General features: G+C 39.3%; 1 protein-coding gene across 4 annotated transcripts; it reads right to left on the minus strand.

Moving 5' to 3' along the window:
• Positions 1–235: 235 nt before the first annotated feature.
• LOC123505437 (facilitated trehalose transporter Tret1-2 homolog) lies at positions 236–25,548 on the minus strand. Of its 4 annotated transcripts, none has more exons than XM_045256718.1 (6): positions 25,428–25,548; positions 22,074–22,241; positions 8,097–8,207; positions 7,881–8,010; positions 1,600–1,782; positions 236–1,346 (listed from the first exon to the last, which is right to left on the minus strand). In XM_045256718.1, exons 2-6 carry the CDS (start codon positions 22,224–22,226, stop codon positions 307–309), a joined length of 1,617 nt encoding a protein of 538 aa, XP_045112653.1. In that variant the 5' UTR covers positions 22,227–22,241; positions 25,428–25,548; the 3' UTR covers positions 236–306. The 4 variants fall into 4 exon arrangements, with proteins under 4 accessions (XP_045112653.1, XP_045112655.1, XP_045112654.1 ...); XM_045256720.1 differs by having other exon boundaries at positions 25,401–25,523; XM_045256719.1 differs by lacking the exon at positions 25,428–25,548 and adding an exon at positions 24,275–24,440.
• Positions 25,549–25,717: the final 169 nt, after the last annotated feature.

The raw sequence follows: 25,717 nt of genomic DNA on the forward strand, positions 1-25,717 counted from the left end.
GTTTTATGTAATTTTCTTTGGTGTGTACTGTTTTGTTAATTGGATCCAATTTTGCCACCTACTGCCAAAAGTGAATTTCGCCAAGTTGAGATTCGCCAACTGCGGGGGCTAACTGTACTTTCACCTCAAGCAGTATCAGCAGAAACTCATGTTACACCCTATATAAAGCCATGCTAGGTGTTCCGACCTGAACTCACAAATGTTGTGATTATTCACGCAGAAATAAAGTATACAGTTGTAATCACAATTTTATTTACAATAACTTCTTGAATGTATTAATGATAAAAGAGGAAAATATACAAGTCCTTACATTACGCTGGTATTTTCTTTTGATAACTTAGTCTGTATCTCTGTAAAGGATCTCCCTTGGGTCTCTGGTAGACAGGTGACCACAAAGATTACTCCACACAGTGAACACAAGGAGTATGCGATGAACACTCCGCCCACTCCTACAACCATTACACTGAAAGGGAAAGTCAATCCCACAATGCTCTGGAAAATACTGAAGCAAACATTGATGATTCCAGTGCCAATGTTCCTTACTTGCGAAGGGAGGAGCTCCTCCACTATTGTCCATGAGATGGGGCCGATGCCAATCCCATAGGCTAGAGTGAATATTGAGAGGCACACGACAGGCACCAATCCCATGTGTGGAACAAGGTCCTCCCTTGAGTCTGACCACACTGACAGGAAGACCCCAAGAATTGCAAGGGATACGGCCGTCACTGTCATGCAAGTGGACAGCAGGAGACGGCGTGGAAGTCTTTCTATTAATATCCAGGATAGAAAGCAGGGTAAGAATCGTGCCATGCCCATCACCACTGCACACCAGTAAGGATCTAGAGTGGAACCCACCAACTGGAACATCTTGACCGTATAGATTAGGACAGCGTATTGCCCAGTTAACTCTTTAAAGAGTAAGACTAAGATACAAAGAACGATGGATCTTAAGTAACCAGGTTTTCTGAACAACATCAGCTGTTCTGCAGATGCGGGATTATGTACTTTCTCTGTGCAGACAGTAGACTTGACAAGCTCAAGTTCAGGCTTTATGTCAACACTGTTACCTCGAAGACATACGAGTGTTTCCACGATATCATCCTCGCGGTCCCTCCGCGCCAGCCACAGCGGTGACTCCCTCAAGAAGAAGAAGAGTACTAGTGGGGGCACGAGAAAAGCGGCGAAGGTGAAGGCAAGAAGGCTTGGGGAAAGGATAAGACCTCCTAGGTAGGTCAGTAAGGCACCCAGCATTATCATAGCCTCAATCACACCAATCATGATGCCCCGCCATTGTACTTGACTCACCTCTGCGGGGTACACTACTATCACAACCATATTCACCGAAGCTGCAACAGGAAGGGACAAATTAATAAAAACAATGCACACTATATCTGACTTATTTAACTGCCAACCAATTATTGACAATGAGATTCTACTACTGATTTCCAAACAGGCTCTGTCACATTCTTTCTACAAAATTATCAATGACATGAACTGTAAGCGACTTAGCTTTGCTGTCTTTTTTTTTTTCTGATGTTTGTTTGTGGCTTTGTTCCATTAGTGAATTTCAGAGGTAAGGATGGATTGATGGATGCTCACCTACAATGCCTTGAAGGACTCGAGCAACTAGAAGCACCCAGAAGCCTGTGGCCTTGGCGATCATGACCCAGGTGAAGCAGAGGACGCATGTGCTGATGGTCAGACACAGGCGGACTCCAAGGCGCTCCACCACCACCCCAGCCACGGCGCTGATCACCACTGATACTACCATTGGCGTGGACGCTGCAACACGCAACATTCGCTTTTAGTACGCCACACATCTCGAAATCCTAAATCACCATAAACGGTCTTCTTCCTATGTCTAGCTTCCCCATACAATCATCACCGTAACATATGGTGGCGTAGTGGATAAGGTGGTGAGCGTTGGATTGGGCACACATTCATGCATAGGTTCGAATTCCACCACGAGCCGTCTTGAAACTATGTCATTTGTCGAGTGGTTTAAAGTTACCTGCATGTCACCATTGTACCCAGGTTCTAGGTGGAGGTGTAATTGCCTTACACCAAAGATGTGCTTGGGTAGGTGATATGGACCCTAATTTGAATACAACTATAAGTAAAATTGCTTTCCATACTGTTCAAGTAAACCTACAGGCGCTATAGGCTATAACATGATATATATATATATATATATATATATATATATATATATATATATATATATATATATATATATATATATATATTCATGATATATATATATATATATATATATATATATATATATATATATATATATATATATATATATATATATATTAGTGTAGCCAGGGAGTAAATTTTCTGTCTTACAGATGATGTTAAAAGCATGAGCGACTTCAGTATCATTAAGTTTTTGCTGTCTTTTCTATTTGTCTAATTAATTATTTCTCTTGAACAGTATGAGTCCCGATGAGCTGTCCAAAAACAGAGCTTGTAGCAACGTTTTGTTCCTCTTCAGGGAACATCTTCAGACAGAATGTGTGAAGTTTCAAAGTTTCAAAGTTTCAAAGTTTATTGAGAAAAGGAGGGGGAAGATACAAACAAGGGGTGGGACAGTACAAGATACAAAAAAACATAGAAATACAGAAAAACAGAAAAAGAGCATAGTTGCTGGGCGGTCCAGCTTGCTATTGTGTTACAATTAAAGGTGGAAAACACTAAATAAATACATAATTACATTCAAAATAAAAGGGGAAAAACATTAAATAAATACATAAATATGAATAGTAATGAAGATGGTCACCCGTCCAGGTTTGAACGGACGCAGCGTCGCTTAACGTCACTGGCCCAACCGGTCACCCGTCCAGGCATGAGTCTGACACAGTGGCGTTTAACCTCACTTCAGTGGTGCACTGCTGTCTTTTGGATACGGGTGGCTCAAGTAACCACCGAATCCTGTGTATCCTTTGATGTTGCCCACGAAGCGGTTTTCTTCATGAATGTAGACGCCGGACAGCACGTCTTCGCGGACTTTCCCCGTCCGTTTCTCTCGCCTTAACTTGGTGACGGTGGGCGACTCACGAAGGGCAATTGTCGGCGTGGTTTTCCGTTCGGCCTTCGGAAGCACCAACCTAAAGGTATTAGGTGAAGGCCTTCGTCGCCGCTTTGTCTTGGTGACCCAGCCGTCGTCTTCCTGCTTGCCGGAGAGGGGCTGGGGGTCGGAGGGGAGATTTGGCTTGCCGCCCTGGGGAGAAGTAGCCTCCCCTTCACTTCCGCTACCCAGGACGTCCACTTCCTCATCCTCCTCCTCGTCGTCTTCTTCGTCGTCGTCGTCATCTTCTTCTTCTTCTTCCTCTTCCTCTTCCCCCGGCACGCCGTCCTGTGTCTCCTTCAAGTTCCGGGGTTTGTCTCCCGTTGGCTCTGCTTCTGCTCCTGTTGTTGGTAGTTGGGTGTTTGGAGCAGCCACGGGTGGCTCCTCTGTCTTCCCCATAGCTCCGGGAAGACCTCGCCGGGAGAGCCTTGGGTTGGCGCGGGTGTTGGCAGGCAAGGCGCTTTTGGGGATGTAAACTGCAGGCAGGCCGTTGTGCTGCAGGATGAGAGGGATCAATTCCTGAAGCTGGCGATGATCCCCACCTGCCAACGCCTTTGCCGTAAATATACAAGCGTATATTTTTGCCTGGATATCCTCTTCGCTTCCACCTTGTCGCGTCCGCGGTGAACGGTTCCAGGTCTTCGAAGGGACAGATGTTGTGCTGACTGGCGCAACGTCCCACGCCTCTGGTCCCTTAGCTCCTCCCTAACGGCGAGAAGAACTTGGTCTCCTTCTCTGGGAGGGCGCTCCTTAAGAGGACGGGTGAGACCAGATGCGTGGCAAAAAACATCTGTACCCGTGTTTTGGTCCTGGATGAACCCGTAACCTGCTTTAACATTGAACCATTTAACAAGTCCAGGGTGGTGAGCAGGACTTGTCATGGTTCGCCGTGAGTGTGCACGTCAGGTGTGAATGTGTGAAGTATGGCAAGTGTGGCTTATATATCCCGTGAATGGATCAGGTAGAAGGTAGCTGTGAATTGATGCAACCTGCTTGGTTGGCACACTGCGTGGTCTGGTGGAGTGGAGGCAGCGATGTGATTGGCTGGTTCTGTGTTGTGGTTGGGGTGCTTGCTACAGTGACAAGCTGCGTTGGTTTTCTTTTTTTGTGTAGGCAATATCAGTAGATCTTGTGTTTGTAGGTTTATAACTGGTTTTTCTTGTGCTATGTATAATGATTTCAGGGAAGAAGAAACCAGTTATAAACCTTTCTGCTATCCTATCTTCTCCTTTCGGCTCCTCCGATCACAATTTCATTTCTGTATCTTGTCCTATTTCTCCAATCACTCCTCAAAATACCAAGAACAGAGGTGGCTTTGGCGTTTTGCTTCTGCCAGTTTGAGAAACCTCTTTTTTTCTTTATGTTATGGCCTATACCACCTGTAGCCATACTGAAGAGTATATGTAGGAAGCGCTGTTAAGCTTCTGCCCATTAGTGGCGCAGGCAATTTTATCTATAGTGGTACCCATATTAGGGCCCATATTACCACCCAAGCGCATCTTTGGTGTAACCGCCTAAAACCTGGGTATCATGGTGACTTGTAGATATCTTTGAACCACTCGACAAATGGCATAGCTTCAAAGTGGTATGTGGTGGGATTCGAACCTACGCGTGGATATCTGCCCGATCCCACGCTCACCACCTTATCCACTACGCCACTGCCTCCATATACAGGAGGTATTATGCTTATTTTCCCCGTAATGATTACTGTAAGCCGAACGCATAACAGAGGTGATAGTGTCTGGCATGGAAGTTACATTCCTCACTCTTTTTCTCAGCCTAAACCTTTTAAACCTTGGTTCAACACAGCCTGTACTCTCACTATACATGATTGAGAGGTTGCCCACAAAAGGTACTTGAGCCTTCCCTCGTCTGTATTTCATGCACTTTATATTTCTGCCCGGAATCATATTAAGTCTGTTCTTCAACTTGCCAAACACTTCTTCATAAATAGAAAATGTCAAAATCTTTCAAACTCCAGCTTCCCTCGAGACTTCTGGCATCTGGCCAAAAAACATCTCCAATAACTTTACTTCTCCATCTTTCCCTCCTTTATTTCATCCTGATCCACAGCCATCTCATCTGTCTCTTAAGCTAAACTCTTCTCTTAAACATTTGCTAACAACTCTACTTTGGATGATTTTGAGCTTGTCCCTTCTTTTCCTCCTCCCTCTGATTATTTCATGCCTTCAGTTAAAGTTCTTCGTAAAGATGTTTTCCATTCATTCACTGGCCTAGACCCTTGGAAGGCTTATGGACCTGATGTGGTCCCTCTTTTGTTCTCAAAAACTGTTCTTCCGTGCTTGCACCTTGCCTGGCTAAACTCTTTCAACTATGTCTATTGACTTCTACCTTTCCTTTTTGCTGGAGGTTTGCCTACATTCAATTTCTTCCTAAAAAAAAAAAAAAAAGGGTGACCATTCTAATCCCTTAAATTACCGCCCTATAGCTTTAATCTCTTGCTTGTCTAAAGTTTTTTAATATATCCTCTCTCCTCAATAAGATTCTCAAACATCTGTCACTTCACAATCTTCTATCTGATCGCCAATATGGCTTACGTCAAGGACATTCTACTGGTGATGTTCTGGCTTTCTTTACTGAGTCTTGGTTGTCCTCTTTTAGAGATTCTGGTGAAACTTTTACTGTTCCATCAAACATATCAAAAGCTTTTCATAGAATCTAGCACAAAGCTTTGATTTAAAAACTGACCACCTACGGTTTCTATCCTTCTCTCTGCAACTTTATCTCAAGTTTCATTTCTGCCCGTTCTATTACAGCCGTGATAGATGGCCACTGTTCTTCTCATAAGTCTATTAACAGTTGTGTTCCTTACGGTTCTGTCCTGTCACCTAATCTCTATTATTCATTAATGATCTTAACCAAACTTCTTGTCCTATCCACTCTTAAGGCGGGTTCACATGTGCCAATTTGCGACTGAAATTTTACGTCAGTAGAGTTTCCGACTCATCCGTTATAGTAGGAAAGTGTCACACGTAACAACTGAAGAGTATCGACTAGTTGGCGCCTTCGTGGGAAGTGAATGTAAACAAACAGCTAACCGCCAAGATGTTTTCCTCCAGTGACGTTACTGAAGCTGTGGTTGCTCTTCTTTTGGCGTATCGGAAGAGTCAGCAGAAAAGAAAATGCCTGTGGATACGTTCCTGGCTTAGTAGAAGGAAAGAAAGGAGTGTCTACCACACTCTAAATTAGCCTACATTTCCCATAAGAAAATTGTTAATCTTAAGAAGACTATGCACAATTACCATCAAATTAAATCCTGACAAGTCTTCAATCCTCACCTCCAACAATACTGCATTGAAGGAAACAGTTCTAATGGAGTGGCAGTTATTTCGTTGAACGACTATTTGCACAAGCTTTTTTCACTGTATAATTAATTTCAGGGGTCCCAGATGTGTTCTTTTTCCCTCACCAACTCTAACATCTTCTCTATACCTGGAGACCATATTTTCAAAGCTTACTCTATGACGTCACGACGTAAATAAAGTCGCAAATTGACTAACAAGACCAACAGTTGGTCTTGTTTTGCGACTGGTGTCTCCAGTCGCTAGGCACCGATTTTGAGTCGGAAACTCTACCGACGTAAAATTCTAGTTGCAGATTGTCACGTTGAAACCTGCCTTTACACTGATGATACGACCCTACATCTTTCCACATACTTTCAGAGACGACCAACCCTTCAAGAAGTCAGCAGGTCACGCAGGGACGCCACAGAACGCCTGACTTCTTATCTCTTTAAAATTTCTAATTGGGGCAGAGAAAACTTAGTATTGTTCAATGCCTCAAAAACTCAATTCCTCCATCTATGAACTCGATACAACCTTCCAGACAACTATCCCCTCTTCTTCAATGACACTGAGCTGTCCCCTTCTTTTACACTGAATATTCTTGGTCTGTCCTTTACTCATAATCTAAACTGGAAACTTCACATCTCATTTCTTGGAAAACACCTTATATGAAATTAGGTGTTCTGAGGCGTCTCTGCTAAATTTTCTCATCGCTTCAACTGCTAACTCTGTACAAGGGCCTTATCCGTCCTTGTATGGAGTACTCTTCGCAGGTTTGAAGGGGTTCCACTCACACAGTATTAAAGCTTTTCGTCTCATCAACTCCCCTCCTCTGACTGACTGTCTTCAGCCTCTTTCTTACTGCCGGAATGTTGCATCTCTTGCTATCTTCTGCTATTTTCATGCTAACTGGTCTTTTGATCTTGCTAACCGCATGCCTCACCTCCTCTTCTGGCCTCACTGCACAAGGTTTTCTTCTTCCTCTCACCCTTATTCTGTCCAACTCCCTAATGCAAAAGGTAAACAGTACTCTCAATTATTCATACCTTTCTCTGGTAAACTCTGGAACTCCATGCTTTCTTCTGTATTTCCATCTTCCTACTACTTGACTTCTTTTAAAAGGAAGGTTTCAAGACATTTGTCCCTGTCTTTTGGCTAACTCTGTTGGTTTCTAAGGGAACTGGTAATTAAGCGGGTTATTTTTTTTTTTTTTTTTTTTGTTCCCCATGACTAGTTTCCCATCTTACACACACACACACACACACACACACACACACACACACACACACACACACACACACATATATATATATATATATATATATATATATATATATATATATATATATATATATATATATATATATATATATATATATATATATATATATATATATATATATATATATATATATATATATATATATATATATATATATATATATATATATGACTTTCGTCATCAATATATACTTGTGGAAAACATCAGGTACAGAGCTCACCGAACCATGTGATCTGTGTGGTAGAAAGCTTCAAATCGGCATCCTCCCACCGCGCTAAGGCTACAGCAGGATAGGCATAGATTGTCCCGATTGCGAGACCCCCCATGCCCGTCACGATGGTCAAGATTAGCTGAAACACATCACAATAAGACCAGGCACTATACCACCAGATGCATATCACATGTAATCTTGAGCAGCAATAATGGCGATTCTCACCTGCCTGAAGAAGGGACTGATTTGGGGCCAACAGCAGGAACATGAACGTATGGTCTTTGAGGGTAACTGTCGCTCAACTGAGCTATTTTCAACAGCCGGGTTGGAGTCATCCTGCAATAATACATACTGTCAAGCTAAGTTTGACTTTTACAAAAGAATAAATATATTATTATCTATAACCTATATTTCATAACCAAAGGTAGGTAGTTAACTAGTTTTATTACTTAAGAAGAATATTTACAGAAATTATAACATGCATGTCAACTACATCAAATAAAAAAAAGAGTTAAGTTACAGGGTTAAGGTGGCATCACACAGGATAAATTTCTCCCAGCATGCTGCCTGTTTTTAATTGCTGCTGGCTAAGCAAATTGAACACCAAATGGCGTCGTTCAGCTCTTTTTTCTACTGTCACTAAGAACGGAAAATTGTTGTGATGCTGGACTTGCTGGGACGACCAATCCTTCACGATGTAAACAGTTCACGTAGGAAAACCAAAGAATGCCTGACCTTGAGATTCGTATTATTTCTGATTGGGACAGCAAACTTAGTATTGTTCAGTGCCTCAAAATTCAATTTCTCCATCCATCAACACAACCTACCAGACAACTATCCCCTCTTTTTCAATGACACTAAACTGCCCCTTTTCTAGACTTAGCATCCTCAGTCTTTCCTTTATTTATAATACAAACTGGAAAGTTCATGTCTCATCTCTAGCTAAAACAGCTTTTATGAAGTTAGACGCTTTGAGTCGTCTCCGCCAGTTTTGACTTTTTTTCTTCATCCCTATCCCAACTGCTAACCAACTCGGTACAGGGGCGTTACCTGTCCATATGTTTGGAGTATTCACATATAGGTCGTCTGCTGGTTACCCAGCTAGCCGTTCCCCTAATGCTGGGGTCACACTACAGCAATTTTTTTTTTTTTTTTTTACTGCAATGCCCCCAACGGTCGTGTAGGCCATTTTTCTGCGACTGCATTCGACTGTCATAATGATTGGGAGCATTTCAGTGCAAGATGGACACGCAAAACGAAGGACGTATGACATCGGATCCTGACGTATATGGTCTCGTACGACACCCAAAACGATGACGTACGACGTAAAAAGCAAATGGGAACAAACCAGAATTTTCAAATTTTCTTGGTTTGTGAAAACGCTTGCTAAGCTAGCGATGTCGGACGATGTCCGACAAAGTCAAATGATGTCGAAGTAGACGCATGCAGCAAACGTGCGATGACACCCTGTATTCACTTGATGACGCAAGGGCGCGCCTATATATATATATATATATATATATATATATATATATATATATATATATATATATATATATATATATATATATATATATATATATATATATATATATATATATATACCTGGAGGTATATATATAGGGGTTCCAAGTGCTTTCCCATGTCACATCACCTACAGCATCGACATCTACACACATCATCATGAGTGCCCTAAAGTACATCTCTGTCCTCGCTGACACGGAGCCACATCTCGCCAGGGACATCTTGAGGATAGAGTCTACATACATATGTAAGGGAAGGTAGGGTAAGACGGGCCCATGGAGTAAGATGGAACCCCCTTCTAAATCCAAGCATAAAGGGCGAATTTAAAAAATATAAATTTTTTTTTATAGATGGTCTTCACGTTGTTCAACAATGACGTCATCACTACCAGTAGGCCCGCTAAATTTCCCTTGCGCTTCAGAGGGAAAAAATTGTCATTTTATGCAGTGCTGATGTTATATGCACAAGGTAAGACATTGCTTGTTTTATATTGAAATAATTATTATAATGATTTAGTACTTATGTTATACATGCCCATGAATGTACATGTATACATGATATATAGATGCCATAAATTGGTATAGTAAACATAGATACTTTGATAAACATTTCGACATTTGAATATTTACTAATATGGTAAGATGGATCCCATGAGAGGCGAAGGGTGGGTTTGTTGTGGTAATTGCTGAAGCTGAAGTCATGAACAGTGTGCAGAGATAGATGATGATGATGATGCTGAGGAAGAGGTTTTTGTGTGTGATTTATATCATTAAGTTGTGCAGGGATAGATGATGATGAGGGATAGTTTTTTATTCTGTGTTTTGTTTGTTTCTTCGTTTGATTTGTACCAAAAAATTTGGCTCATGGGCAATGTGAAAGAATATGATGATGACGAGGAAGAGTTTTTCATTTGTGCTGTATGCCAATAACGATTTGTTTCTTCATATTCAGTTTGCGGGGTAAGATTGACCAGTGGGGATCCGTCTTACTCCATCATTTTATTTTTGGACCAGTAAAAATTATTATTTTGAAAATTCTTGTGGTTCATTGTTTTCCTTTAAAAACTGTGATCCGGGTGTGGACTTCGAAGATAACATCCCAAAGCACCACCACAAACCCACAAACCCCCAAAAATCATATAAATGTGGTTTCTAGACTCAGTACTGTGTTAAGTGGTCCGTCTTACCCTACATAGTACATGCATGCATACATACATACGATGGGGTATCAAACTCACGCATGCCTTTCCTCTGTGCCTTCGTCTTCGGTTAGGAACCATCGTGAGAATCGCAGTATGAACTCGAATTAGTGGGCCAGGGGCAGTGATGCCAGGTCGACTTGTGAACTTTATCCTGAATAAACCTGAAACATTACCCTTTTTCCCTTAAAATCATCCTGTTTATCAAAAAATATATCTATTAAAGATCATTTATATGTATGTACATGCAAGAAACATTACCATAATATGTACAGGGATGAAATAATCTTACCCCAAAATGAAATAATGTTACCCTAATATGCTCAAATTATCCTAAAACAAGGTAATTACCCTGCACCTGGCAGTACTGGCCCAGGGAACTGGCGACAACTTATGAGCGGTCGCACTCGCCACTTTGATTCTGGCGACAATGTTAAAAAACCAATCGTAACTCAGTATTTTAATGCTGGAGGTCACACTACAGCTTTTTTTTTACTACGACGCCCCCGACGGTTGTGGAGAGGGCTGTCATTAGCAATGATGTCATTTTAACGGTTTTTGGCCTGTCGTAAGATGTCTTAAGTCAAGTCGTACGTTAATGTGGCGATATCGTACGATATCAGGCATACGACGTACTATGGCATTATAGAGAGATACGACGCCGTACGCGCTGCAAACGACATGGTAGAAGCATTACGAACGCTGCATTCGAAAGTTTTAGGGTAATTTGAGCGCCATCAGGGTAACATTATTTAATTTCAAGGTAATGTTATTTCACCACCGTTCATATTATAGTAATGTTTCTTGCATGTACATATATGTTCACAAAACAACATTTCTATTAGCTTTTTACAAACCTTGCCCCCAAGAAAGGATTGTTTTGTAATGCATAAAGTTAAATCTTACATGGAATACCAAAAAATAAAGCAGAGATGAGATCGCCCACAGACGATGCTGAGACTCGCGGTGACTCGGCCGTTTCTTCTTCTTCTTCTTGTGACTCTTTTAGCCTGCGTGTTGTCTTTCACCACAAAATTTATGTTTTCCACTCCCCTATTGCCTGCTATAATGGTTATCATATCTTAGTATTCATATATGCTCATGCCATGAGGATAACCTGGACTCCGTGGCAGTGAGTGATAGTGAATTATTAATGAAATACCGCGGTATTTCATTAGTAATTCACTATCACTCAGTGCTACGGAGTCCAGGTTATCCTCGTGGCATGAGCGTATATGAATACTAAGATATGATATCCATTATAGCAGGCAATAGAAGAGTGAAAAAAAATTTAATATTGTGGTGAAAGACAACACGCCAAGCTAAAAAGGTCACAAGAAGAAGAAGCGGCCAAGTCGCCGGAGTCTCCGCCGTCTGTGGCCGATCTCATCATCTTTGCTTTATTTTTTGGTATTTCATGTAAGATTTCATTTTATGCATTACAAAAAAATCCTTTCTTGGGGACAAGGCTTGTAAAAAGCTAATAGAATATATATATATATATATATATATATATATATATATATATATATTCTTTTTTTTTTTTCCTTTTTTTTACCCATGTGGTATGTTGGGGACGGGCCCAGAATGCGTCCCCTCTATTTCCATTATTTCCTATGGGAAAATTACGTCCGCTTAACGAATTTCCACTCTACGAACAGCTTTGACACCCCCTATCCTGTTCGTTAAGCAGAGTATTACTGTACATAAATATTTATGAGGGGTCCCGTGTAAGAGGGTTCAACACGCCACCCTCATCGAAAACCGCTTCACTACATAATACACTAGTTTAAGATCTCCTCTATCAGTTGGTCTTGGATGGAAGACCCTAGCTACACTGAAAGGTCACAAGAAGAAGGAGCAGCCAAGTCGCCGGGGTCTCCGCCGTCTGTGGCTAATCTCATCATCTCTGCTTTATTTTTTGGTATTCCACGTAAGATTTCACTTTATGCATTACAAAACAATCCTTTCATGGGGGCAAGGTTTGTAAAAAGCTAATAGAAATGTTGTTTTGTGAACATATATGCATATATAAGACAGTACCACCACCTCCAGAGGTGGTGTTCCCAGCAACCTCAGAGCAACCTTATCACCGTCCCTCCAAGCGTTCATGGAAGCCATTTCGCGGCAGGAAGTTGTTCTGAGGTTGTTAACCCTTTCAGGGCACAAATAGGTTTTTGTGTCATGTCTGTGAGCTGCAAATACGGCCGAAAAATCAAGGTTTGCAAAAATGAAAAAAAAAAAAATAATAATAATAATATTCTCATGCATAGTAGCGTGTTACGCATCTACTGTAAAAAATTTTGGTCTCTACTGCAATAATGATGGAAATTTGGCTTTCTGGTGGTACATTGTGTGCTGTTGAGTATTGTCATTATAACGGGTGGTTATTTTCCGCCGCAACTTGTGCAGGTGTTCTCACTAAATTACACAGAATTTTCCACCTGATTTGAACTGCAGTTGCTCAGAACTGCTCCAGAATGTGTTAGGGTAATTATTTTTCACACCTGTGTATAGATTATGCCCACACAAATAATATAAAATACGTTTTCAGAGTGTTTTCTTGATGTACATACATATCAGTGATCTTTAATAAACATATTCTTAACAAACGGTAATCTTAAAGCAAACAGGGTCATGTTAAGGGTGTATTAAGGATAAAGTTCACAACTCGACCTAGCAGCACTGCCCCTGGCCCACTAACTCCAGTTCTGATTCTCATGATGGTTCCCCACCGAAGACGAAGGCACAGAGGAAGGGCATGAGTGAATATGATATCCCATCATATGTATGTATGCATGCATGTACTATGTATATATCAAGACTCCATCTTCAAGATGTCCCTGGTGAGATGCGGCTACATGTCAGCAAGGACAGAGTTGTACTTCAGGAGACTCATGATGATGTGTGTAGATGTCGATGCTGTAGGTGATGTGACAAGGGAAAGCACTTGGAACCCCCTATATAAATACCTCCAGGGTCTCCTTCTGGGCGCGCCCTTGCACCATCAAGTGAATACAGGGTGTCATCGCACGTTTGCTGCATGCGTCTATTTCAACATCGTTTGACATCGTCCGATATCGTCCGACATCGTTAGCGTAGCAAAAGTTGTCGCAAACTAAGAAAATTTGAAAATTCTGGTTTGTTCCCATTTTCTTTGTTACGTCGTACGTCATCATTGTGGGTGTCGTACGATAACGGTCGTTATCGTACGAAGCATATAAGTCATTGTACTTCTAGGATCTGATGTCGTACGTCCTTCGTTTTGCGTGTCCTTCTTGCATTCAAATGCTCCCAATCATTACGACAATTAAATGCAGTCGCAGAAAAATGGTCTTTACGACCGTCAGGGGCACCGTAGGAGAAAAAAAAGAAAAGAAAAAAAAAAAAAAAAGTAGTGTGACCCAGCATAACGGTTTTTGGGTCGTTTGATGTCGAACGATGTACGCCATCATAACGTCATTGTACGCCATGATGAAATTTGCTTTGCTCGTTGTGAATCTCTTCCTAACAGTCGAATGCAGCACTAGATTGCCATAATGCTTATTCACTGTCGTGTACCAACAAGGACATCTTAAGATATCGTACGATATTGTCACGTTAACATACGACAGGCCAAAAATCCGTTAAAATGACGTCATTGCTGCAGGTGACAGCCCTCTCGACGACCGTCTGGGGTGTCGTAGTAAAAAAAGCTATAGTGTGACCCTAACATAAGGAAAGAACTCAGCTCGTACTGACCGACCTTCGGAGTATGTTGGGTTTCCATTCATACAGCTCTTCTAGCCAGGGTGGAATTAAAAGCTTTCCGTCTCATCAACTCCTTTCCTTTAACTGATTGCCCTCAACCTCTTTCTCTTTACTGCAATATAGCATCTCCTGCTATCTTCGAGTGACACCAGACTCAAACGAACGCATATTTTGAGCAAACAGAGCCAAACTTAATTTTTTATGTAAGAAGGGAAAGTTGGCCAAGGGCAACATAAAGCGAAAAAAGATAAAGGCCCACTTAGTTGCCAGTTACTTTACAGGAGGGATAAACGTCTTGAAACATCACTTCTTAATGATTTTAAGTCATAGGAATTTGGAAATACATAAGCAGGTATAGGGAGTTCCAAGATTTACCAGAGAAAGGTGTGAATGATTGAGAGTACTGGTTAACTTTTGCATTACAGAGTTGGACAGACTAGGAGTGAGAAGATGAAGAAAGCCTTGCGCAGCGAGGTAGCAGGAAGAAGGATGGGATGCAGTTAGCAAGATCAGAAGAGAAATTTGCGGTAGAAGATAGCAAGAGATGCAACATTTTGGCGGTGTGAAAGAGGTTAAAGACAGTCAGTCAGAGGAGAGGAGTTGATAAGACGAAGAGCTTTAGATTACACCCAGGGGCGGATCTAGGATTCTAGGCAATCCGGGGATTACCCATAAGGTGCAGACATCGTTTTCTTTTTCTTTTCTTTTTTTTTTTCTTTGCTGCCATGCACACCGACACTACGATTTTGTAGTGTAAGTTTGTTAAGATTTGGTATGTTTTCTTCATGTGATCTGGTATGACTAGCAAAATCAGTCTGGCAACCCTGCAGGCAAGCTACGTAGGCTGCTTTCCCGCGCATGCTGCCTCTCTGGTAACTCCAGTACGGCACATCACACTTAGCCTACTTTTTTCTTCAGATCCGAGATTCCACCCTATCTAATAAAACTGTGAGTGAAAGCCCCCCTTTCCCCATGTATTCGAAGAGTACTCAAAGTATGGGCCTTGTACAGAGTTAACCTTAAGGGGGGTTTACACTTGGCAATTATCGGGAGGCAATACTGCCGAAACGTGTTGCCGATAGCATTTTGGGTCTCGGCCTGAGACTGGGAGCGCTTCTCGCAACTAGCCGACCGTGTTGGTCTTGTATTGCCGCTAGCGGCAATATAAACAAACATGTCGGCACCCAAAGAAGCATCCTTGATGAATGCAGACAACTTCATTTGGAGTCGGGAGGCCGAGGTGGCCTTGCTGGAGCAAGTGAGGGAGGTGAAAGAAAGAGAAAATGAGTCTTCACATAAAGGAAACTTGATTAAGATTTGAAGGAGAGCTGTACCGAGTTTTAAATAGTCCAATCTCATATGTAGTATATTCATGTGCTTCATCCTGCACAGTAAAATCTAAAACTCTGCCTTTTAAACTTTTTTTTCCTTTGTAAAGCACTTTAAGAGAGTAGTAAGACACTTAACGAAATAAATTGGGCAACCCATTTCAAACAATTTTTTTTACAGTGGACAAGTATTTTCCCCATTTTATGCAGGTTGGGATATGACCAAGGGTAACAATAATCTGATTAGAAAAAAGCCAACTCAGGTGCTGGTTCCTAAAAAGGTGAAAAAATAATTAACCAGAAGTATGGAATAAATGTTTTAAAACCTCCCTCTTGAAAGAGCTCAAGCCAGAGGAAGGAGGAAATACAGAAGTAGGCAGGAAGTTCCAGAGTTATGTGTATCCTCCTTCATGATAAGAGGAGTCACAAGCCGTAGCAGCTCTTGATACTGTTCCTTTGGAAGGCGTATCCATTGTCACAGGGTCTCGAAGTCTTCCAGAGGAAGTTCGGCCAGAAGAGTATGGTACACACTCTTCGTTTCCTGTCTTTTCAGCCACGAGCGCATCCACAGACGTTTCCTTTTTCCTGCCATCGTCAATTCATGTAAAAAAAAAAAAAAAAGAAAAACCATCGCTGCCTCTTCATTCTTGCAGAGAGCCATCTTGTTGGTTTGTTTACGTCCTGCCAGCTGATGCTCCCGGCAACATCTCCCCGGTAGTGTGAACGTACTTGCTCCCGAGAGCATCCAGCCGGAATTGTCGGCAGCACGTTTCGGCAATTGCCCCTTTAGCGGTGGGGGGGTGGAGGATGGGGTGAGAAAACCTCGTGGAGACACCTCAGAACGCCTAACTTCATGGAAGCTGCTTTGGCAAGAGATGAAATGTGAATTGTTTCTTGTTTAGATTATAAGTGAAGGACAGACCGAGGATATTCAGTATAGAAGAACGGGACAGTATTGAAGAAGTGGAAATAGTTATCTGGAAGGTTGTGTCAAGTTGATAGATGGAGGAATTGAATTTTTGAGGCATTGAACGCTACAAAGTTTTCTCTGTTCCAATCAGAAATCTTAAAGATATTAGAAGTCAGGAGTTCTGTGGCTTCCTTGTTGGATCTGTTAACTTCTTAAAGGGATGGTAGTTGCTGAAAAGACGTGGAAAAGTGTAGGATGGTATGGTATCATCAGCGTAGGAGTGGATAGGTAAAAAAAAGTTTGGTTTAGATTAGATCATTAATGAGTAATAAGAAGAGAGTGGGTGACAGTGGTGAGGAACACCACTGTTAATAGATTTAGGAGAACAGTGGCTGTCTACCACAACAGCAATAGAACGGTCGGAGAGGAAACTTGAGATAAAGTTGCAGAGAGGATAGAAACCGCTGGAGAGTAGTTTTGAGATCATAGCTTTGTGTCAATCTATCAAAAACTTTTCATATGTCTAAGGCAACAATAAAAGTTTCACCAAAATTTTTAAAAGAGGATGGCCAAAATCCAGTGAGGAAAGTTGGCGATCAGATAGAAAACTGTGAAGTGACAAATGTTTATGAATCTTCTTATTCGGGATAGATTCAAAGATTTTAGACAAGCAAGAAATTAAAGGTATATGTTGGTAGTCTGAGGGACTAGAATGGCCACTCTTTTCAGGAGCAGGTTGAATGTAGGCAAACCTCCCGCAAGAAGGAAGGTAGAAGTCGATAATTAGAGTTGGGTTTGGTCAAGCAAGGTGCAAGCACGGAAACACAAATTTTGAGAACAATAGGAAGGAACTAATGAGGTTCATAAGCCTTCCGAAGATTTAGGCCAGCTAGGACATGGAAAACATCATTGTGAAGAATTTTAATTGAAGGCATTAAATAGTCAGATGGAAGAGGAGATGGAGGAACAAGCCCAGAATCATTCAAGTTAGAGTTATTAGCAAAGGTTTGAGACATTAGTTCAGCCTTAGAGACAGATGAGATGGCAACAGTGGCACCAGGATGAAATAAGGGAGGGAAAAAAATGAAGTAAAGGTATACTGGAAATGTTTTTGGCCATATGCCAGAACTCTCGAAGTGAGTTAGATTTCGAAAAATTTTGACAGTTTCTGTTTATGAAGGAGTGTTTGGCAACATGAAGAATGGACTTGACATGATTCTGGGCAGAAATATAAAGTCCATGAGATTCAAATGATGGAAGGATCAAGTACCTTTTGTGGGCAACCTCTTTATCATGTATGGTGCGAGAAGCACCATTTAAATAATTATCATAATGATTTAGTACTTATGTTATACACGCTCATGAGTGTATACATGATATATAGATGCCATAAATTGGCATAGTAAACATAGTTACTATGGTAAACGTTTCGACTTTTGAATATTTACTAATGGGTTAAGATGGACCCCATGAGAGGCGAAGGGTGGGTTTATTGTGATAATTGCAAAAGCAGTGTGCAGGGATAGATGATGATGATGATGCTGAGGAAAAGGTTTCTGTGTGTGATTTATATTATTAAGTTGTGCTGGGATAGATGATGATGAGGGAGAGTTTTTATATTTTGTATTTTGTTTGTTTCTTCGTTTGATATGTACCAATAAATTTGGCTCATGGGCAATATGAAGGGATATGATGATGACGAGGAAGAGTTTTTAATTTGTGCTGTATGCCAATAACGATTTGTTTCTTCATATTCAGTTTGCGGGGTAAGATTGACCAGTGGGCGTCCGTCTTACTCCATCATTTTATTTTTGACCGAGCAAAAAATATTATTTTGTAAATTCTTGTGGTTCATTGTTTTCCTTTAAAAACCGTGATCCGGGTGTGGACTTCAAAGCACTACCACAAACCCACAAATTACCAAAAAGCATATAAATGTGATTTCTAGATTCAATGCTGTGTTAAGTGATCCATCTTATCCCACCTTCTCCCTACACGTTTACATCTATACATACACATGTATATTTACATGTGCGCATGACCTTGTTCAATCATACGTTTGCCCCAATGACAACTTCCCACCTCTCACTCAAGGCCATCAAAGCTGGAAAACACTGTATTTTCTCATTTATATGTATGATTTACCGTCTAAGTCTTCTTGGCACAGTATGCCACGATTATTGCGAGTCTATTAAGGTCACATATATGGTAGTCAGCCTAGAAACATAGACATAAGACGGAAAATAAAAAGCGTAACTCCGGCATTCCCATGTATTTTCAATGGATGGTCGGCAATGTTTTGGGTGTAAGGAGGGGTAAGGGCACCAGCGGATCAATAGCACGCTGGCTTCACTTTTGTGACGTTATGCCGCCTTCTGTTATTCAACCTCCTTGGCAGACATATTTATGCACACTGTGTCGATATGGGGACAATAGTTTGAATTTTCGTCAATATACAGACTCTTTTCTTTATTTTTTCTTTATTTTTTATGAAGGAGGGACAGCTGGCCAAGGGCAACAAAATATGGTAAAAAAAAAAAAGCCCACTGTGTTGTCAGTTCCTTAAAAAATATGAGTTAACCAAAAGTCAGAGGCAAATGTCTTGACACCCCTCTGAAAAGAATTCAAGTCGTAGGAAGATGGAAATACAGAAGCAAGTAGGGAGTTCCAGAGTTTACCAGTAAAAGGCATGAATGATTGAGAATACTGGTTAACTCTTGCATTTGAGAGTTGGATATAATAGGGGTGAGAGGAAGAAGAAAGCCTTGTGCAGCGAGGCCGCAGGAGGAGGGAAGGCATGCAATTAGCAAGATCAGTAGAGCAGTTAGCATGAAAATAGCGATAAAATATACAAAGAGATGCAACATTTCGGCGGTGAGAAAGAGGCTGAAGACAGTCAGTCAGAAGAGGGGAGTTGATGAGACGAAAAGCTTTTGATACCACCCTACCTAATAAATATGTAAGGGTGGAATCTCACGAAAAATGAGGAGATTACTCTATACAAGGACGGATAAGGCCCTGTACAGAGTTAGCACTTGGAGAGGTGAGAAAAACTGGTGGAGACGCCGCAGAACGCCTAACTTCATAGAAGCTGTTTTAGCGAGAGATTAGATGTGAGCGTAGGAGTGGATAGGGCAAGAAGTTTGGTAAGATCATTAATGAATAATAGAAAGAGAGTGGGTGACAGGACAGAACCCTAAGTAACACTACTGTTAAGAGATTTAGGAGAAGAACAGTGGCTGTCTAACACAGCTGCAATAGAACGGTCGGAAAGGAAACTTGAGCTAAAGTTGCAGAGAGAAGGATAGAAACGGTAGGAGGGTAGTTTTGAAACCAAAGCTTTGTACCAGACTCTATTAAAAGCTTTTGATATGTCTAATGCGACTGCAAAAGTTTCACCGAAATTTCTAAAAGAGGATGACCAAGACTCAGTAAGGAACAGCAGATCACCAGTAGAACGACCTAGAAGGAAGCTATACTGGCGATCAGAGAGAAGACTGTGATGTGACAGATGTTTAAGAATCTTCCGTTTGAGGATAGATTAAAAAACTTTAGACAAGCAAGAGATTAAAGCTCTAGGATGGTAGTTTGAGGAATTAGAACGGTCATCCTTTTTAGGAACAGGCTGATTGTAGGCAAACTTCCAGCAAGAAGGAAAGGTAGAAGTCAATAATTTCATTAGCATTTAGAATACAGTACAATCATGGCAAATAATCGTGGACCATGTCAGTATGTAGCGTGGAGGAATAAACTTCGCTCACAGGCACGACACTGACGTTTGCGTTGAGTTGCCATGTAGTCTTTTGGAAGGGTGTTGGGTGAATACAGTACTGACATGGTCCACGATTATTTGCCATGATTGTACTGTATTCTAAATGCTAATGAAATTATTGAAATATTTTAGATGCAACCTTTCTAAAGATTTCAAGTCCCAAAGTGTATACTTTCAATTAAGGTTTCTCTAGAGACAGATATCGCCGCATGGGTTGTGTCCCGCCTGAGAGAGCGGTCCCCGCAACACATACTCGGCCGCTCGCCACACTTAATTTTCATTTACCATTTTTGATAAAACAAAGCAAAAACCACTATATGTGTATAGAGTATTTTTTACTCAGCATCCTCCAAACTACCATATCCCTGAGTAAGTACCACAACTAAAGAAACACCCTGTATATATATATATATATATATATATATATATATATATATATATATATATATATATATATATATATATATATATATATATATATATATATATATATATATATATATATATATATATATATATATATATATATATATATATATATATATATATATATATATATATATATATATATATATATATATATATATATATATATATATATATATATATATATATATATATATATATATATATATATATATATATATATATATATATATATATATATATATATATATATATATATATATATATATATATATATATATATATATATATATATATATATATATATATATATATATATATATATATATATATATATATATATATATATATATATATATATATATATATATATATATATATATATATATATATATATATATATATATATATATATATATATATATATATATATATATATATATATATATATATATATATATATATATATATATATATATATATATATATATATATATATATATATATATATATATATATATATATATATATATATATATATATATATATATATATATATATATATATATATATATATATATATATATATATATATATATATATATATATATATATATATATATATATATATATATATATATATATATATATATATATATATATATATATATATATATATATATATATATATATATATATATATATATATATATATATATATATATATATATATATATATATATATATATATATATATATATATATATATATATATATATATATATATATATATGTATATATATATATATATATATATATATATATATATATATATATATATATATATATATATATATATATACATATATATATATATATATATATATATATATATATATATATATATATATATATATATATATATATATATATATATATATATATATATATATATATATATATATATATATATATATATATATATATATATATATATATATATATATATATATATATATATATATATATATATATATATATATATATATATATATATATATATATATATATATATATATATATATATATATATATATATATATATATATATATATATATATATATATATATATATATATATATATATATATATATATATATATATATATATATATATATATATATATATATATATATATATATATATATATATATATATATATATATATATATATATATATATATAGAGAGAGAGAGAGAGAGAGAGAGAGAGAGAGAGAGAGAGAGTACATACCTCGGTGTAATCTGATGTCAGTGGAATGAGCGTGGGAGGCGATTTCATGGATAAGTCTTCCATCATGCAGTGGGGCTGAAGTTTGCCGCTCTTCCCTGAAATTATTTGCACAGTCTCCTCCTCTCCCATTAAAGCTGTCTCCGCGTTCAACATGATGGCTTGCTGATACTGTAAGGTACATAGGAACACTTTAATTATTAGCTTTCCTCCAAGTACCTTCAACATTCAACTACATAAGTATTGGACCTGTAAGTATGAGGTGGAACAAATAAATAAACAACGAAATTATGAAGGTTTTAAGAAACTGCAAGAAAAAGAATAAATAATGGTGAATGAATAGATAAAATAAAATTAAATGAATCCAACCATAAATTCACTTACATATTCTTTATAATGAAGAAACATAAGTTTATATTGGGTAAGGTCCACAAGTAAAGCACCGATCACACATTCAAGATTTTCGTCACCATAGAGTCAAGAAGAGTGTAGGCCTACAGTTGTGCAAGTACCTATGTGATTCACATTCTGTAGCACCCACACATCTATGCAATGTATTTCAGTTCCATGTTGCTGATGGAAGACAACGTGTGGAAATTGGTGGTACTGTGTGAACTGAAGCAGCAAGCCATCCATATCCAGACACTGGTAGTGAAATAGATAGCTCACGCCCGTCTCCACCCCTTCTCATCCCCCAAATAAATAATGAAAAAAAAAAAAAACCTAATCTGGCTTAAACTCTCAGAAGGCGTTTGGACCTTTCTATAATTGTTCTCAAAAAACGGTGCCTCCGTATTACACCTTGCCCGGCCAAACTCTTCCAACTTTGTCAATCGACTTTTACCTTTCCTTCTTACTGGAGGTTTGTCTACATTCAGCCTGTTCCAAAAAAGAGTTACTGTTATAATCCCTCAAACTAATGTCCTATAACTTTAGTCATCGGGTTTTAGAGATTTTGGTGAAATCTGCTTTTGTTGGTGTTGTAAGTTGCCAAACAATGGTTAAAACTATTATCTCTCATGACGTACTAATAAGCTTGTCGTAACACAGTAATAACATTCATAGCTTAGTCGTGAACCCGTCATAACGGTTTCCTTCATGATTACGTCACGACTGACCTGACTCTCATGATTGCATCCTCACAGACTTATGGCTGTTACATCACGACAGCGTCATGACAGCGAAATGATGGACTGGATAGTCGTCGAGCTCCACGAATTCCTTGAGCATGCACAAAAAAATTCAGGATGGCTCCAAAATAACCTACTGTCAAGACTCGTCCACAAAACTGCGTCACGACAGAGAGAAAGGACTGCTATTCTTGACGTTGTTGTGGCGAGCATCTTGATTGTAGGACCAGAGCTTTACTGGATTAAACCAGATCAACTGAGTAAAGCAGAAACTGACAAAAAAAATCACACACACACACACACACACACACACACACACACACACACACCCGGTCCTCTGGCTGGCTTCACAAGCCAGAGGACCGGGGTTCGATTCCCCGGCCGGGTGGAGATATTTGGGTGTGTCTCCTTTCACGTGTAGCCCCTGTTCACCTAACAGTGAGTAGGTACGGGATGTAAATCGAGGAGTTGTGACCTTGTTGTCCCGGTGTGTGGTGTGTGCCTGGTCTCAGGCTTATCCGAAGATCGGAAATAATGAGCTCTGAGCTCGTTCCGTAGGGTAACGTCTGGCTGTCTCGTCAGAGACTGCAGCAGATCAAACAGTGAAACACACACACCGCGTAGTGTAGTGGTTAGCACACTCGGATCAACCAAGAAGGCCCGGGTTCGAGTCCCGGCGGCGGCAAAGCAAATGGGCGAGCCTCTTAATGTGTAGCCTTTGTTCACTTAGCAGCAAGTAGGTACACTACGATTATGTAATTCGAGAAGTTGTGGCCTTGCTTTCCAGTTGTGTGGAGTGTGGTGTGGTTTCAGTCCTATTCGAAGATCGGTCTATATGAGCTTTGAGCTCTCTCCGTAATGGGGAAGACTGGCTGGTAACCGTGAATACCACACACACACACACACACACACACACATGCTGAAATAATTATGATAATTATGGTTAAGAGACGACCACTACCATCACCAGTACAGAGGTACCGTGATGGTTAATCTCTTCTTAAAACAATTTGACATCTTTTGAGTGACTTACATGACTAATGACAAACAGGCTTGTAAATACTGGAAAAATACCTTCTCATATTCACCGACGGCAACACACGAACCTCTGTCCCCTGGGATATGCTCGCCACACTGTCACATAAACTGGCTTCTCGATCGATAGATATTCTTTTTTAAGCTTCCTTGATATCGATCGAGGAACCTTTAAGAGAAACAAGGAACATGAAGCCTGGTCGAAAGTTTCGGTGCCGTGACAGAACTGCCCTCTGTCAAAAGTTTTCAGAATCAGGATGTTGATGGATAACTAACTTAAACATTCATAATAGTGCCAACCTTCCTGTTAACTAACCCTTATTCTATATAATTTTTCACGAGCTTCACTAAGGAAATGGTTATTGAATAAAAGTTATCTTATCATTCTTTCATTTTTTCTTCACAAAGAAAAATAATAAGATAATGAAATAAAACATGACTATGATGTTAAAGCAGAGGTGGGCAAATTACGGAGAGAGAGAGAGAGAGAGAGAGAGAGAGAGAGAGAGAGAGGCTGCCCTTCCTTTTACCTTAAAACTTTTCTTTTCGCGGTAGATAAAGCTCTGATGAACTCTTTAAGACAAAATCATCAACATCGTTTATAGTTCCGCAAGGATATCTCAAGTGTAGGAACGTAGTAATCTATCTCTCGGAAAGCTCCTCGAAATCACACATACTGCAAAAACAAAATAGAAATAACTAACGCTGAAGTGACACTTGACTTCATACACTTCTCTTTCTAAAACCAAAAATTATATTTTATTTTCCTATGAGATATTACGAATTTTATAGATTTTGTCTATGAAAGATTATGAATAAAGAAATATATTTTAAAAGAAAGAGCGGACCTTTATCGTCATGTTATTGTCAGTAGTAACTAGACTTTATCACTGATAATTGAATCAAATATGAATGCAGGAGAGACACTAGAACAACAGATATAAAGGCAGGTCACAGTAGAGGACAACCGAGGACGGCAGGCAACAGACAGCGGCGGGACAGACTGAAGTATATTGCATACCGCAACTGGGCACTAATAACACTCGATAAAGTTCAGTGACTAACTGCAGAAAGCAGCAACCATCTACCACTTCTAGGCACGCGCAACAAACAGGCATGACCGATAAAGTAAATGATCACAGAACGACTAATCGATTATTATTACTTGCAACAAGAATATTTTCTTCCTCACCACCACACTCCGTTAAGGCAGCAGCGGCGAGAGATGAGCTGCACTCTCGACTAATTTCTCACAAGTGCTGCTGTCAGTGCTCCTGACTGGTGACTGCCTTAGTATGCGTACCCAACGGCTCGAAAATAGCAACGTGTATGCGCTGATGTAACATCAGCGAAGCCATCATTTGTGTAGTAACAACGGTAGCAACAACAGACTTGCACTGAAAAATAGATAAATAAAGTAGACACACACACACACACACACACACACACACACACACACACACACAGTCGTAGTGAAACAAA

This window comes from Portunus trituberculatus, chromosome 18 (assembly GCF_017591435.1).
Source record: "Portunus trituberculatus isolate SZX2019 chromosome 18, ASM1759143v1, whole genome shotgun sequence".
In the NCBI taxonomy this organism is placed as follows: domain Eukaryota; kingdom Metazoa; phylum Arthropoda; class Malacostraca; order Decapoda; family Portunidae; genus Portunus; species Portunus trituberculatus.